At 39.5% G+C, this 17899-nt stretch overlaps 1 protein-coding gene across 4 annotated transcripts in view; it reads left to right on the plus strand.

Annotated features, from left to right (window-relative positions):
• The window catches only part of DENND5B (DENN domain containing 5B), a 115661-nt gene extending 98647 nt beyond the window's left edge, over nt 1-17014 (plus strand). For all 4 annotated transcript variants that reach the window (XM_026695098.2, XM_026695096.2, XM_087968519.1 and 1 more), the window contains 7 exons: nt 1790-1935; nt 3156-3274; nt 4247-4434; nt 5742-5824; nt 7737-7863; nt 10714-10888; nt 13269-17014. In XM_026695098.2, coding sequence (XP_026550883.2) covers nt 1790-1935; nt 3156-3274; nt 4247-4434; nt 5742-5824; nt 7737-7863; nt 10714-10888; nt 13269-13452 — 1022 coding nt within the window. In that variant the 3' untranslated portion in view covers nt 13453-17014. The remainder of the gene's footprint in view (nt 1-1789; nt 1936-3155; nt 3275-4246; nt 4435-5741; nt 5825-7736; nt 7864-10713; nt 10889-13268) is intronic.
• Nucleotides 17015-17899: the final 885 nt, after the last annotated feature.

Below are 17899 nucleotides of genomic sequence, written 5' to 3' on the forward strand. Positions count from 1 at the left end.
TTCAAAGGTAACCTCATGTAGAGTAGTTTCATTTCAGTAGTAGTAGTAGTAGTGGTCGTCTAGACAAGTGACAATAAAAGTTTGGGTCACTGTAGCAAGGTTCTCTTCAGACAGGCTTAGGGTACTGATGAACAGTTTGGCATAATCTGCATATTGATAATGTACCTCACCTAGATCTAGAAGCGGCTAGAAGACAAATGACTCTTCTAACAGCTTCTTATAAATGTTAAAAAGCATGAGAGAGAACCAAATACAAGGAATGTATTGGGTGGTGGTGGTAAAATGTTATATATTATAGGGAAAAAAACTGACTAGCCTTGGATCCTGTGAGAGAAGGAGCACTCTTTGTGAAGCTGCTTCTCAAAAATGTGTGACTGAAACTCCTGTTTAAGAAGCCTATTTGCTTTTCAGAATATGAGCTACTTTTTAGCATGTTTAGATGATATAAAGTGTTTTTCTTCTCTCTTTAATGCTTGGGCTGCCTCTAAGCAATACTTTTCTGATTTTAAAATGTGTGGCTCACACATAACAGAAACCTTAAGATAAAGTGGTAGGTAGCCTTCCATTCAGAAAAACAATTAAATAGGAATGTGTCAATCAATATCCATTAGCAATAATACTTAAATGCAATATACAAGTTAGAGCCTTGAGTACAGGGAATCCTTGATTTACAACCTTCATTTAGCAACCATTCAGTAGACATACAATGGCATTGAAAAAAAATGACTTATGACTAGTATTTACAATCTGTCATGCCCCTGGTGGATACTGACTCTGAGGGAGAGGAGGAACAGCCCACGGAGTGGAAATGTGGCTCCAGAGATTGTGGAGGAGGCTGAGAAAAAGGGCAGAGGCTGGCTGGGCAGTCAGAGGGGAACCCAGACCCATCCCCTCTCCATCCTAGGGCATGCAGGGAGGAGAGAATAAGGAAGACACGTGGTCTACTGGGGAGGAGAGGGCCTTGATCCTCTTCGTGGGCTGCAGCTGTGACAACTGGATAAGAGGACAGACATGCTTACGGGCGAGTGCTGGAAACAAAGCGTGGCAATATCTCTAGTTTATTGTTCCTCTCTGAGTTTGGCGTCCTTCCCGGTGTGTGTTCTGATATCTGTGGATGTCTTCAAGCCCTTATCTTGCCTGGTTTGTGTTGTTTTTTACTCTTTATAATTTAAACGGCATTTCCTCCTCCTTGTAACTGCTTGTATGAAAGTTTTTTGTCTCCAGTCAAGGATATTTGGAGCTTGGAAGCAAAGTGAAGGAATAAAAGGGGCTTCACCTGTTTTTTGTGACTGTGTTTATTTTGTATCCCACCCTGGGTCATCATACAATCTCTATAGCATCCCCATGGTCACATGATCAAAATTCAGGCACTTGTCAATCCACTTGCATTATGTGGCTGCTATTTGCGGCCTTCCCAGCTGGCTTCAGACAAACAAAGTCAATGGGGGAAAGGGAGATTCACTTAACAACTGCACGATTCACTTAACAACCACAGTGTTTCACTTAACAACAGTGGTAAAAAAAACATAAAATCAGGTGTAACACAGTTAACCATCTTGCTCAGCAACGGAAATTCTGGTCCCAGTTATGGTTATAAGTCAAGGATTAGCTGTATAGGACACGGGGCAAAATGAGGGTGTATTTGGATAACAGTTACGTTGTCTAGATGCTGTTCTAATTTGGGCTTTTTTTTGCTGAAATTGCAATACATTAGTATTATTTCTTGCTAGAAGCTGTATTTATGGCTGGCTTCAACAGACTTGTAATTATCATCGTTTTGCTATTACAGTGATTCCATATAGAACTGTGATTATCCCCATTAAAAAGCTAAGCAACGTAATCACCACATCAAACCCTTGGATTTGTGTTTCTGGAGAACTGGGTGATACTGGCATTATGCAGATTCCAAAGAACTTGTTAGAAATGACCTTTGAGGTGAGTTCAACGTTGGGTGCTTCCTTGCCTGCTACAGCAAGTGTGGGATTTTTGAGTATCTGCAGAAAGTGCTTGTTCAAAAACCTGGGATAAACTTTTTGAGCGTAGCACAGCATTCCGTTCAAATGTGAATGCACAAATGTGTGCAGCATTGTTGGTAGGTAAAGAAACATGCCTGCTGTTCAATAAACCCTTAGTACCTCTACTGTCATATGCAATAGAAGCAAATTTTATCCTGCCTGTTTTCCTTTTTTAAAGATTTGGCAATAAAGCCTTTTTAAAAAAAAGTCCTCCCCCCCATCACTCATAACATGATATTCTGGTGATGTTTCATTTCCAGAGTTGCGTTAATGATGTAAATCAAATTCGTAAGAGCCTGAATATTATTGTCAGCTAATGGAATAAATAAAGGAAATTGTTAATAGTGGTCGTAGAACTTTTTCTCATAGCCTTGACAATGATTTGCCTGATCATGTCATTGTAGCTTGTATAACAGCTGCAATTCTATAAGAGTGGCATATTTTTATCTTATGGTTGTTGAGGAAAGTACTTGGCATATAGAATTCAACCCCAGCCTGAATCTGCCCTTCGTATTTCTGTGTGTCTTCATTTTTATCAAAATGAATTTGTTCATTCTGTTGTTTTTTAAAAAAATTATATGACAGGTGTCCACTTCCCTGCCTTTTATTACATCAGGTAATAAAGGGTTTCAAATGTAGCCTTATTTAAGGAAACTGTTTTTAGCCTTTCTCCCCCGTTTATGAAATATCCACATTGCTTCAGACATAATGCTTTCGGAAGCCTGATTTCACACATTTAGCTACCAGTCAGCAAAACTATTCAAGTGTGCGTGTCCATCATTTGGTATTATATTTGTTTATTCTCCTGGATGGCGAATGGCTCTTTGTATGAATTAACTGCTTTGTGCTGGAAGTGACATTTGCTGAAACAAACTTCTGTCTGACTCATTGGATTTCAGCAATCCATACAGTCATCAAACAATGGATACATATGTGAATAAGACCACAATTGCTTTGTTCTCTCAGACCATTCATTTGTAATATACATTCAAGCTTCATCAACCCAACCTTTTTTTTTTAAGCAAAAAAAAAAAAAAAAAGCAGGGGAGGGGTGATTTTTGCCTACTCTGTATACAAGAAGCACAATTAGGATATAAATGTTCCCCCTCCTTTTTTTTCCCCCCTCCTTTTCTTTTACAGTGTCAAAACCTGGGAAAGCTAACCACAGTTCAGATAGGACATGACAATTCTGGACTGTTAGCCAAGTGGCTCGTGGATTGTGTCATGGTCAGGAATGAAATCACTGGGCACACCTACAAGTAAGCACGGAAAACACAAATCATTTCTAAATGGCCACCACAGATTCAACTTCATGTTCATGTCCTTGCAGTGTCAGCATAACTGGATAGGACTATTTTCATGTATAGGTAGTCCTCAACTTACAGCCATATATTTAGTGACCTTTTGAAGTTACGGTGGCCCTGAAAATGTGACCATTGTTTAAAGCAAAATTTAAAAGTTTTTATTGAGTGGTTTTAATGTTCGCCAGATTGTAATCTCAAAGTAGATTCTAATTGTTCAAAGAGAAAATAATTATTTGTCCAGTCTGGCAGTGCTTTATAAGAAATCTGCAAGTTTTCAAGTAGAAAGATGTCCTTTTCTTAACAACAGATCCAAAAAAGGCAAAACCACCACCACCAAGCATTCATCTGCTAATAGAAAGTCAAAAGTTGAACCGAGCTAGACCAAATCAGACAAGGAAATTGAGCTCTATAAATCAGATTTACATGCTGTACAAACATTTGTATTTTGTTTTTCTTGATTATATTACAGCTATAAAAGTTTAAAAGCATTCTCTGCTCTGGATTTTTTTAAAAAAGTTTTATCTTTGTAGGAACATTGTGCTTTGGGTGGGTGGGGAAGAGTGAGCATTCTCAGGAAGCACAACATAGCTAGAAAAACACTTCAGTTTCTATGTTGCTTAGCCAAAATCCAGCCGAATTCCATGTCCCATTATACCATAAAGCACCATTTATCTATGTATACAATATTCAAACAATTCTAGGAAATCAGTTAATGTGCAGAAGAGTTGATACTGCAAATAACTTCTCCCTTCTGGCTGTAGGAGTCTTCATGGCTAAGATATATATTGATTCTGCAGTGATCTCAAACTTCTGGGCTGACCAGAAACTGAGAATGTGATATGCAACACTTGTGTGCAAGATGCTGTGCAATTAATCCTGTCTTGGCAAGAACACAGAACTCAACTGCATCTTCCTTTCTGCCTTCAGGTTCCCTTGTGGAAGATGGTTGGGAAAAGGTGTTGACGATGGAAGCTTGGAACGGATACTCATTGGAGAGTTATTACCATCATCATCCGAAGAAGATTTGGGGAAACAGTGCCGGACTCCACCTCAACAAAAATCCCCAACTATGGCCCGAAAATTGAGCATCACTTCCCTCACCGGGAAGAATATAAGTACGAGTAGCTACCTTCAGTAATAGCTTCTTGCATTGATATTAGGCATACAAGGCAGTTATTGGGGGAAATCTGTTGCCAAAGAGAGATAAATCTTTAGAATTTTAGTAGACTTGGTGTTACACGTATTAACTTTTCCCACATGTAGTAGATACATAAGGATCTTGGCTGAGTCAGGCCAAGCTTCTATTAATTAAGAATCCTGTTACTCTACCAGACTTTTAAGCTTCACTGAGCTTTTAGTCCAGGTGTTTTCAACACTTCCCTGCTCTTGATATTTTAATTCTTCAGTGACATCTCATACATTGCAGCCAGAATCTGATGATATTTAGGAAGTGAGATTTTTCAAACAAGCATCCCTGCTTTAATATAAAATTAGTTCTAATGGACCAAAATTTTCTTAGGTTGGTCTAGTCCCAATTTCTGAAATACACATTTTTGTTATTTTTAATGTTATGGTGAATATAAAAGCATTGATTTTTTTTAAAAATCAAGTACCATTTTAAAAAAAGCAAGTAAGCAAGCAAGTAAGCAAGCAAAGAAAGGCTACCTGAAGCAATTATATTTCTTTGAGAAGCTCACAAGCCTCACAGCTGTAACGCTGTCCTACTTATTGTTGTTTCCAAACAACTGACATTCAGGCACTCAACTCTGTGATGACAGATGTCACGATTGGTGGCTATTGATTATCTTGCACTCCATAAATACAGTGCATATTTTACAGTTGTCCAAGTTGTCTGTGTAGGTGCCTACTATTTAACAGTAATAATGAAAAAAACAATGTAATATGCATGATGCAGACCCCCTGCCTTTCATTCTACCCTCAAGCCAGACATTGGCTGCAAGGCCATAAGTGATATTTTGGGCCATGATATCCTGACAAGGGTTTGTCACTTGCCCTCCATTAAAACCTACAGTATGGTTGGCTGGCACTGCATCTCATAATAGTGGACCCTGCCTATGCCATCTTTCAAAATCTCCTGGCTGCTGTGCTTGAAGTGCTAAATTTAAAGTCACTTCTCAGCAAAATTGAAAGTGTATATCTGAGAGACAAAGACAGTGCAGCGCTCTGGTAAATTATTGAACTAGAACAGTGAGACCCTGATTTGAAATTTGGTTCAAGTCAACCCTGGAAATTATTGAGATGATTTTTGGTCAGTCACTTGGTGACTTCCCTCCCTGTCAACTAAATCACAGATTTGTTGTAGAAGTAACATTGGAAGAGAGAATACTATATGCATCACGGTTTGGTCCTTGGAGACATATAAGTCTAATGAATAAATTACTTACTGTTTTATTTCTTTCAGAACCTAATGCAGGTCAAATCCAAGAAGGCATAGGGGAAGCTGTGAACAATATTGTGAAACATTTCCATAAGCCTGAAAAAGAGGTAGTCTCTTAAACATTTGATGTAATAGGGCACGTTAGCAAATAACTTTAATGGTTGGTGAAATGTTGTACAGGTGGGCAGAATGATATTTATTTTATATCACATCAGATTCATCGTCCTCACAAATCATGAAGTCCTTTACCTCATTTTATTAATATCTTATTAGATCTTTGTTAAATAACAGTGATCCTGCAGCGTAAATTAGACAACTCCATGCATATAGCATACCTACACTTTTATATGTCTGAAACTGGCTGGCTGAAAGTATGAAATTTGCTTCAACAACTCCAAGGTGCACAAATCTTCCTATTGTTTCAGCCCCAGCTACTTTATGCATTATGAGGAGCTTCAAAACAATCACAATGCCACTTAGAGTCCCTAAACAACTACAAACTTTGGTACAAGTTTTGGACACTTTGTTATAGGGGCCCTTAAACCAATGGAAGATATATATACTCTGGTGCAAGCACTTTCCATTCTCAATGAAATGTGAACTAGCATTTTAAAACAAGGGTTGTGCCATCTTGCAAACAGTTTTTGTTTTTCAGAAACATCAGGGGAGGGTGATCAAAACACTTAAGATGACAATTGTGTTCATGCAACTAAAGCCCTGTTTTTATTTACACACACAAACACATCACATACCTCATTCGGTTAAATAAAATATTACCCAACAGGATGTCCACAACATTGGTTAAAAAGCTCGAGATGGGAGCAAACCACAAAAAGGGACAACTTTTGTGTCTGTTGTGCTGTTAAGTTACCTTCTTGACTTTTTGGACTCTTCTCTATAGTCACTCTTTTGGAGTGCTGTGATTACCACAATTGCAGGCCCTGCAATTTTACCTTGCTGTAATAAATTTGCTAGTCTTTAAGATACCAGAAAGGTAATGTTACCCCAGATCATCCCAGCAATAATTGCCCTTGGGGAAAAAATTACCTACCTCTCTTCTACATCTTCTTTAGAAAACAAATGTTTGGAGAATTACACAGTGACATTTAAGCCTCCCTGGCATATCTCCTCAATCCTGTGCACCAAGGAATGACATTCTTGGAGAACACTCTACCAGGGATCCCCAACCTTTTCGGACGCGCTGCCCGGTTCCGACATCAGCTGGGCGCCGCGGCCCGGCAGCGTCAACTGGGCGCCGCCATCTTTTTATGACGAAACAGCGCTTCCGGTGGCGTCACCGGAAGCGCTGAAATAAAAGATGGCGCGCTGCTCTGGTGAGCTTTTTCGGGTAGAAATGGCTTTCTACCGGAAAAGCTCACCGAAGCGCTAAGCGCCCGCCATCTTTTTATGGCGAAACAGCGCTTCGGTGAGCTTTCCCAAAAGATGGCGGCGCCCAGCAACCAGCGGCCCGGTAAGGCTTGTTCCGCGGCCCGGTCCGGCACGTCCGCATGGACCGGCGGTTGGGGACCCTGCTCTACACTTCAGAATGAAAACAGGCATAAACCCTTGCTTGTTCTGGGGCCTTCTTTATATCCCCTGCATCACAAAAAATATTTTAAAGTTATATATAAAATGGTTAAATGGGCAAAAGAATGGTCTATAATTGGAAATGTACCAAATTAAGAATATGAATACTGTATGTGAAAATCTATAGAAGCTTATCACTATTCTGTTTTCATGAGCCTGTGAAAATAAAGGTTCAGAAGAAAGTGCTAACACAGCATTTCTGATTGGTGTTAGATATTCCTGGGGCAGAATGTATATTTTGAGCCTTTCACTCCCCGCCCCCTTTTTTCCTGTAAATGCATGCTTTCTTTTGCTTAGTTGCCTCTCCTGAATAGGCGAAAATGAAGAGATGCTACCTTGCAGTTCAGCAATGCGTTATTCCAGTTGCAGCAAAACTCTATCAATATTTCTGTAAATTTCTGAACAAGATTTTTTTTTTTCCTCCTTCTGTAGCGGGGAAGCCTTACCGTTCTTCTGTGTGGGGAAAATGGCCTGGTGATGGCATTGGAGCAGGTTTTCCACCATGGTTTCAAGTCCGCACGTATCTTCCACAAGAACGTCTTCATTTGGGACTTCATAGGTAATGTACTGCTTCTTTAGTTCAGTTGGGCTCTGGGTAGTAGAGATCCATTGGAGTAAGTGGTGCTTATTGCTGAAAATAGCTAGGGCAGGGGTGTCAAACTCAAGTTCCGTGGGCCAGATCCGGGTAATTAAATGTGGCCCATGGGGCCAGCCTGGAAATAGTAAAGGATTGGCCTGCGGTGCCTCTGGCAGCCAAAATGGGGCATGGGAGGAGATGCGGCCTGTTGTCAGCCTGGACAGCCTCCTGAAGCACATTGCTGGCCAAAACAGGGCATGGGGGAACCCACGCAGCCCCCGCACAGCCCATTTTTGGCCTGAATGGCCTCCTGCACCCTGCTTGGCCAGCAAAGTGCTGCAAGAGGCGCCATCCCGTCTCCCCTTTCCATCCCCACTGGCCCGGCCCAAAGAGGAGAACTACAATGCTGATCCAGCCCTCAAAGAAATCCAGTTTGACACCCCTGAGCTAAGGCAAGCCTACTGTTAGTCAGCAGCTGTGCTAAAATGTGGAAGGTTTGGCTGGTTGTTGTTTGGTATGAATTACAGGTAGTCCTCACTTAACAACTGGACCCTTGATGGGCATTCAAAGGTATGACCAATCCCAAAAAATTCACTTACGAAGTTACTACAACAGTCACCCCAACCACACCGACGCGATCATGTGATTGCTTTTCAAGCACTGGCTCAGATTACAAGTGGTTGCAGTATCCTGCGGTCATGTGACCACAGTTTTTAATTCTTTTTTTGCTGGTTTCGCACATTTCTGGAAAAAAAGAACGCTGATCCGGGAGAATGGATTTGTTTAACCATTATATTGTTCACTTAATGGCCAGGATGATTCGCTTTAGCATCATAGTAAAAACAATTGCAAAATCAAGTCAGCTCCTGCAATGATTCATTAAGGACCACAACAACTTAATGTCCAAAATTCCAGGCTGAATTATGGTCATTAAATAAGGCAACCACAGTTTCGATCAAGGGTCCCCAAACTTGGCACCTTTGCTGGCTGAGGAATTCTGGGAGTTGAAGTCCACAAGTCTTAAAGTTGCCAAGTTTGGAGACCTCTGGTTTAGTTCTTAATTCAGAGACCACCACCTTCAATTCTAGAACCTTATTGGGGGCTCCCCCCACCCACCCATCCAGCCTTCCCACCCAAATGTTGGTGATGTCTGAAACCTTTTTTTTTTTTGGAGTAATGGGGCTTTTAAAGGTGGGAATGAAAGCAGTTTTGTTAGAAGAGACTGTAACTCAGGATTAAACTATGGGGTCCTTGGAACTCTCTGATCTTAGTTGATTTTAGAATAGTCAAAATGAGCTATTTCTGAGCTAATCCAGTTGTTTTTTGGGGGACTGCTCTGGCTGGGGTTTCTTCCCCCACTACAAACACTGAGACTGAAAGAGAGTAATGATGGAGACAAATGGTTTAACTGTTCCCCATATTGTAGCCAGAATCTCTCCAAATCGCTAATATATCCTGTGCCATAGCTTCCCTTTGTTTCAACAGGTCTGCCTTTGCAGAGTGATTCTTAATTTACAGTTCCAGTGTCAAGTCAGAGAATGCAGAGATTATGTCTGCAGTAGACGCCTTAAGGGTAGCAATTAGCTCTAAATCCATGGCTACAGTGTCTTAATATGTTAGGAATGCATTTATGGACCTAAATTAGCTGTGGCTCTAGCACTGACTTTGCTGTCATTCATAACATTCACTCCATACCTAACTGCAAAAAATTTACTCTAACTTTTCCTTACTTAATAAGCATTTGCAAAGTGATAATTGGCACAAATAAAGTCTTGTCTTAATGCTGGCTTGCTAGCTAGACATTCGAGGTAACGCTTAAAACGGAACTGTGCTCAGCTACATAATTGCACAGCTAACATATATTGCAATCATCTCTTTGAATTGGGTGCAGTACTTCCATTTTTTATAGTACAGGTAGTCCTCGACTTACAATAGTTCATTTAGTGACTGTTCAAAGTGACAACGGCATTGGAAAAAGTAACCTATGACTGTTTTTCACCGTCACAATCTTTGGAGCATCCCCAAGGTCACCTGACCAAAATTCAGACACTTGGCAACTGACTCCTATTTATGACCGTTGCTGGGTTCCAGGGACATGTGATCCACTTTTGTGACCTTTGACAAGCGAAGTCAATGGGGAGGCCAGATTCACTTAACAACCAGGTTGCTAAGATATCAACTGCAGTGATTCACTTAACAACTGTGGCAAGAAAGGTAGCAAAATGGGGCAAAATTCATTTATTTATTTGATTTATATTGCCGCCTATTCGCCCATGGTGACTCGAGGCGGCTTACACAATGTAAAACCATATTTAAAACAAAAAATATAAATAAAAAATAATAAAAACTAACAAAAAGAATCAAATAAATTAGTAAAGTACAATAGAACAAAATTTGGGGAAAAAACCCAGATGTTTTACTTAACAACAGAAATTTGGGGCTCAGTTGTGGTCGTCAGTCAAGGACTACCTACATGCTGTTTAGCGCAGCCTACTTTTACCAAGAAAAGCTTTTGTTGAATGCCTTGTGAAAATCCAAATGCATTTTATCTGAAAATAAACTCAAGGGCCTTATATTAATCTCCAAAATTTTTGAGTTGGGTGAAGGGTCAGAAGGAAGCGCCACTGAGTTCAGTGGAAATATACCGTGTGCCTTCAATTCATTCCTAAATGTGTTGAGTAATTGAAAAAAATCAGAAAGGCAAGAGGCAGGGACTCTATTGGAACACTATTTTTTTTAATCAAGTGACTTTCCTGGATAAAATAGCAAATTCACTGACTAAGACACTGTTCTGTGTTTGGTGACTTCATTCTCTCTTTTGTCCATGTTCAGAAAAAGCTGTTGCCTATTTCGAGATGACTGACCAGATTGAAGACAATGAAGACAATGTCCTTCTTCAAAAATCCTCTCGCAAAACCTTTTGCCACTACGTCAGTGCCATCAATACTGCTCCGCGGAACATAGGGAAGGATGGCAAATTCCAAATTCTTGTTTGCTTTGGAACGCGGTATGTAGAGACTTAAAACATAAAAGCGTTTTGGAATGCTATGCACCGTGGAATGGTGTTGAACGATGGAGGCCAAAATTCTCAGCCTTGGTAGCTGACCAAAACCATTATCCGTTCATGATCTGTTCATCATTGCCTCCAGAAGTTGTGAATGCTCCAACACTGGAAGTTTTAAAGAATAGACTGTAGAACCATTTGTCTCAAATGGTATAGGGTTTCCTGCCTGAACAGGAGGTTGGACTAGAAGACCTCCGAGGTCTCTTCCAACTCTGTTATTCTGTTCTGTTCTATTATCTCTCAGTTCATTTACTCATAGAGTAATGAGTATAATGGTGTCAGGTTGGAGGAGGGCGTGCTACGAAGCCACCTTATATTCCTGGAAGAAAAGCAGATTGTGAATCTTTCAAAGAAATATATGATTTTCTTAGTACAAGCCAATGTCACAATTGTCAAATAATTGTTATCTTTACTTATATTTATTATTAATATCTACCTTTTATCTATTTTACATATCTACATATCTATGTATCACTCTCTTAGGAATTCTCCTATATAATCTTTTTTCAGTCCTTATCTCTATTTTCTAACCATGCCAAATTGAGTAATAATCAGATTCTTCTTTTTCCTTCATTTTTAGTGTGAGTGTAGCCATTTCTGCGCAATCTGCTATTTTTTGTAAGACTAATTCTTCTGTTGGAAGAAGTACAAGCCAATGTCACAATTGTGATAAGTGGTGACTTGCCTAGGACCTCTATGGCATCCTTTAAATTAGGATTTTGAAAGCAGGGTGTTTTTTTTTTTAAATAGGCTTTTTCATTTGATTTTTCAAATTATAATCTGTATCTAACCTCTTTTCTAAAAAATATCATTTACTTTGTTACTTTAAGGGTTGTCAGAAATAATTATTGTATTTAATATAAAATCAGTGATGTATTTTGTTGTCTTAAGGTATCATTCTAGCATATTTAGACCTCATTAGGAAAAATAGATTTACCTTCAAAAACATAACCATCCCATGTGCGAAAAATAGTCTTGGGTCCATGAATACCTGTTCTTCCAAGGAGGGGAAAAAATCCAGGTGTCCTATCCAGATAGACAGAAACGGTCAAATGCCCTTTATTTCCTTGAGAGAACTAAGAGTTCAGTATACTGGTTGGAAAAAAATATTTCTTGCCACTGTGACCAGATGATAGAGATGAGCAGAAGATAGAGAGCCAGTTTGGTCCAGTGGTTGAGGCTAGGAAGTTGAAGACCGTGAGTTCAAGTCCTGTCTTAGCTGTGAAAGCCAGCTAGGTGACTTTGGACCAATCACTCTTAGCCCAGCCAACCTCATGGTGGCTGTTATGGAGAAAACAAGAGGAAGAAGGTGTGTTGCATATGTTTGCCATCTTGAGTTATTTGAAAAAAATAATAAAGGCAGGATACTAATAGATGAGTGTGTGATGAATGCAGAGAGCAGAGGCACCACAAAGACAATGTCAGATAAAGGAGAACTGAGCGTGGGGCAGGAATGTAATCTGAGTAAATGTCTCAGATATGACCCTCCTTAATTCCCACAAAGAGAAAGGGAGGGAGGGGGAAACACATTTTACACTTGCAAGTTTCTGTTACTAAAGATTTACACCAGGGGTATCAAGCTCGATTTCACTGAGGGCCACATCAGGATTGTGTTTGATCGGGGGGGGGGAGCGTGGGCAGCTCAACATCAGTCCTGTCAGGGGCTCTGCCAGTGAAAACAGGCTCCCAGGCTCCAGTTTCGGCTGCAATGGCCTCCTGCAACCCTCTGCCAGAAAAAACGGAGCTCCCAAGTTCTGTTTTCACTGGCAGAAGGCACTCCAGGCTGATCCTTCCCTGTTTCCAGGGCAGCTCCACGGGCCAGATCTAAGCCCCTGATTCGGCTCACAGGCCTTGAGTTTCACACCCCTAATTTACACTAGAAGTAGTCCTGACCTACATAAAGTTGTATCCCTAGAATGATCTACCTTGAAAGGATGATAGCAGCAGCTGCTCTTTTCCTTCCCTGTATTATCAAAATGCAAAAAAAAAAAAAAAAAAGATGAATAAATAACACAAAAATAGCATTTACTGGTAAGCCATATGCATTTCAGCCTATCCCTAGGTTTTCAGGCAATTCATTAATATGTTATTAGCAAAAACAGAATAAAACAGAACAAAATTGATTCCCTGAATGCATTACAAAATCCTCCTATGGCTTCTTGGCATCCAGTCTTTAATCATGTTTCTAACTACTTTAGATGTAGCCTGGCAGTCAGGATTTATTTTAATTTTATTTTATTTTTGTTTAATTTAAATCCATTTTCCATCTTATGCCAACAATATAGTCACACCTGATACAACTTGGTGATACTTTTCTCTACAGGGACCATTTGCTTGCCCAGTGGATTCCGTTACTGGCGGAATGTCCTCTGCTTAGTCGGATGTATGAAGAAAACGCTCTTCTGCGCGATCGCATGATGGTCAACTCCCTTATCCGAGTCTTACAGGCACTGCAGGACTTCAACATTGTCTTGGAAGGGTCACTCATCAAAGGGGTGGATGTGTAACCTTGCAGAACAATTTTTGTCTCTCCCTCTCACACTTTCTCTCCTTTCCTTGGCAAACGAAACATACCGCATGGGCAGAAATCTGTAAAAATGCAATTGTGTTGGTGATCCTATCCCGCTCTGTGTGTAGATCGGCTTGTTGGTAAATGGGAAGTGGCTGTGACAAGACTTGCACATGCCTCGTATTTTTACTCTGCCCCAACGCTGCAAAGGAGCTCAGCTATAGTATCATAGTTTTCAAATGAGAGGTTTTGTACAAAAGAGTATTTTCATGTGTTGACTGTGTGTAAATAGGCTGTCTTCCTTTAGAAATGCTAATTTTTTTTTCTTAGAATCAGTGTTCTAGAGCCAGGGGTGAGGGGAATGTAGCTTAAAATAACTTTGTAGGGGAAGGGAGGAAGTATTACTTGCGCATAAGGGGGGGGGAACCACTTCATGTTGTAAATATTGTACAAATGTAGTGGGGGGTAAGGAGGTTGTGTTGCAAAGGTAGCCACTGCTGAACCTCTTGCGTGAGTCTATGTTGTTTGCCGCTTCCTCGTATATGTTGATCTCTTGTTATGCCATTTACTGTAGATTCAAACTTTTTTTTTGTCTGTGCACTGAATCATCTCCAGGACATAGAGATTCTTCATCTTCCTGATGGATCTTGTCCGTCAGCTCAAGGAATCGGGTTTTTTTTTAACCCTGAGCAATCCTTGTACCACGAACAGGAAGATGTTTTAGAAATTTTGCCACTGGAGATGATAACAATGGAAGAAAAACAGTATTATAATTGTGATTGTTAATTATATTTTCAATTTCCTCCCTTTGCTCATTTTAGGCTCACAATGCTTCTTCCATATTACTTTCCTAAAAGAGTAGAAAGAAAACTTGGAAGAAATGTGATGCTTTGCCATCAGCAATTTAGGTAGAGTTCCTTCAAATAATTTTGGATAAAGACTGCAATAAGCCATGCTTCATTCTAAACCCCGTTTGTTGTATTGAGTTTGAATTAGCCTTGCAGAAGTGCAAAACAGGCTTATTTTACCTGGTTTGTTTATTTTGCTGTTCTTGCACTGTGCCGATTGATTTGGATAAAAACAAACCAGGAATAAGCCAGGAAAAAAACCATACCATGCAGGCTTATTAACATTCCAAACCACAGTAAGAGTAATAAAAATACCCTAAATTAACTACCATTTAGCCCCCAACTCACTGGCATGTAATGACAACCCAAAACCAAATCATAATGCATTTAAGCAACGTATGCAGCTCAGCTCATAAACCTGTGTCTATTCCCTCTCCTCTCCTGTATCTCGAAAAGTTCGCACATTGCTTATTATATTGGACGACTTTCCCATTTGATGGTGTGCTCATATTTCTGCTCAGATTCCTCGCATGAACAAGAACCTTGCTGCAAAAATTGTAGATAAGACCCCACCCACATCTGGTTTTTATATAGAAATGGCTTTCTAAGCAGAACAGACTTAATGTTGAAAGCCGGTAAGTTACATTACTGTACCTGTGTGGTTTGGGAACTAGTTCTCCATTGCTCCTTAACACACCATTCAAAGATAAGGAACATATAGTCACTGGGGAAGACGCAATGGTAGCACAGAAAATGGACTGAAATGTAATTTCTCCCATGTAATCCTAGCATTCACAGGTTACCCCGGGAGACATATACAAGTGGATAAAATTCATCGCAAGGGGGATTTCACAAGCGGAATGTGAAACTGGCTTTTGAAGGCCAGCAACTTCAAATCCAACCGGGAGGTGTAAAAAATATCTCCACATAGCTTCCGCAGGAAGAAAGCAAGAGTCCAATTATTCCTTACTATGAACTTTATCCCAGTGATTGGAAACAAGATCTTGAAATACCACAAGGAACCCCAGGTAGAGTAATATTGATGCCGAGCAGGTGTGTCTATGACATGGCATATTTGTCCAATGAGCTAAGATGCAATCCTAATTAAAGCTGATGAGAAGGGTATTATGTCATTTTTCCTTATTTGATACGTGTGTACTTTTCACAATTAAGCTTTTGAAAATTCAGCTCTTGGCTTCAACCTTCCCATAAGCAGAGAATAATTGTAATTTCGTATCCAGTCCCTCACCTTACCTCGAAGAGACAGACTTCGGACTGTGATTCTATTTAATCTCCATTTCAGCTTTTGGTTTAATGGCCTTTTGTTTAATGCCTCAAAAATGGGGATCTGGACCCAGATGCAGGAAAGGATCCAGATGGAGAAAAGGAATTGAGGCTGTCAAAAATACAGATGACATGTTTTGTTTTTCTGGATGCCAAGGTTTGTTTTCAATAGTATGGCATTAAAAAAAAAAGGCTAATGTTACTTGGGTGACTCCATTCATTCCAGATGAACCAGGAGCGAACTAGATTGCTGAACAGATTTCTGCCCCATTTTTGCATCCGTGGGTCTTGTTTGTAAATCCTTTCCTGCTGACAGGATGTAAACAATGTTAAATGCATTATGCTCGAAAGTCACATCTTCCCTCATATGTCATGCTCACTATCTTCCCTGACATAGTTTTGTTTCACAGCATATGAATGGTGTGCAAGGAACATTATGTACAGTATGTTCTTTTTAGGCAATAAAGTACTGTATAACTATGTAGTATTATTACAGCCTTGAGGTATTTTTGAAGCATGGGATTGAGCTCTAATAGATTAGTCTGTTTGATGACTTCAGGAGTGCAGTTTTTGGTGACTTCTTACCTATAGTGTGCAACTTTTCCCCTCCTTTAAACAGGCAGCACTGATCACTTGGGCCCGAGTGATTTGGTCTGTCAAACATTCAGAAATCATGAAGATGTACTTCTCAAAATGGCGAAGATCACGCTTTCTAAAATTTAGCACATCCTATTCATATCAGTGTTAACCGGTTATTCGTTTATAGAAGCTGAATATTTAAAATTACCAAAGCTTTCTGTTAACTTACAAAGTAAAAGGAAGAACGCTATGTTTTTTCTAGTATTGCTATGCTAGCATAGTTTAAAAAAAAATACCAGAGAAAACAGAATACAATTGAGAAGTGGATTAATATGTAACCATAATGAAATTGTTTTAATTGCAAACTTTGCCACTGCAACCCATTTGCTCAAAAGCTAAGTTTCACTGTGTTAAATGAGACTTACCTCTGAGTGAAGAATTTTGGGTTTGTGCTGTTAATTGTCTCTTCTGAATATGTTTTAAGAATATGCTTGTGGTTATTTCATTGATATACACCTTCCTCCCCAAGCAAGTGTCTATCACATAAGGAAATGTTGTGTGTTAAACTTGAAATGTACAAAATACCTGGTGTACTTACTAAATATTTCATTTTCCTCAACCATTGTTTCTTTGGAATATGTTGCTATTTTATCTTTCACATTAGGAGATTAATCAGGATTGGATAATATTCAGGAAATGAATATTGGTTGAAAAGTATTGTTATTTCAAGCACTTTAGCATACATATCACAGACTGAAGCGGGTTTGTTTTTCTCCAGGGTTTGGATTAAAACGAAATGCAGCTTTTCATGCAATGGTCTTTACAAATAAAACTGTGAGAATAGCAAAATGTGTCCTGTGCAATTTGTTACAAAACAAAACAACAATAAGAAACCAGAAAAATAATCAATGTATTTTCTGGGAATTCTGAAATATTTATATCATTACCTTGGCAATACACAAGATCAAAACCAGTAAAGAACCTAATATATAAACTTCTGGTGACATTACAGGAAGACTGTCTAGAAAACCTGTTCTGGATTATTTGCTGTTGATCTGATGAAGAGGTATTAAGTCATGCAACATATGTACAATTCATTTGAACAGTCCACACAGCGATAATACAGAAATTACTAATGACTTGTTAACTTTGGAAGAATTAAATAATGGATAAGACAGTTATTGAAAGCTTGAAATTTACTGCAGGAAGGCAGAATATTTAGTCTTTAACTTCAATCTTTTTAATGAAAGACTTAACATGGCTAGTTTCCATGTTATGTTAAGCTTGCAGGGCCGGCACGTTGTGCAACAAGGTCATAGGATAAATAACATTGGGTTTGGGTTAGGGACTTCTGTCCTCACTGTGAGTTGTGTGTGTGTGGGGGGGGTTGTGTGCACGAAGGGAGGCTCAGCCAATCTCATTGTACATATGTACTCTGACAAAGGTAATAAAAATCTGTTTAAAACTGGTTTGTTGAAACCAATTCCATAGGGCTTCAACAGACATAAAATGGGTGGATTTGAAAATTGTGATCAGCCACAATCCACACAGCCCACCATATTATGCATGAACCAAGCCATTGTTGTGTTAATCCACTTTTACCGTTTGCCATTTAAATTACCATCTCTGAAGGATGTTTTCTGTTTTCATTTTTCCAAATTTATCCCTTGCCAAGTTCCAGTTGCTGATGGCTGTGCTTCGGCTCATAAAACAGGCCATTTGCATCCATTTGCC

This window comes from Notechis scutatus, chromosome 6 (genome assembly GCF_049901735.1).
Source record: "Notechis scutatus isolate UNSWTSFEM ecotype Mainland chromosome 6, rNotScu1.2, whole genome shotgun sequence".
In the NCBI taxonomy this organism is placed as follows: Eukaryota; Metazoa; Chordata; class Lepidosauria; order Squamata; family Elapidae; genus Notechis; species Notechis scutatus.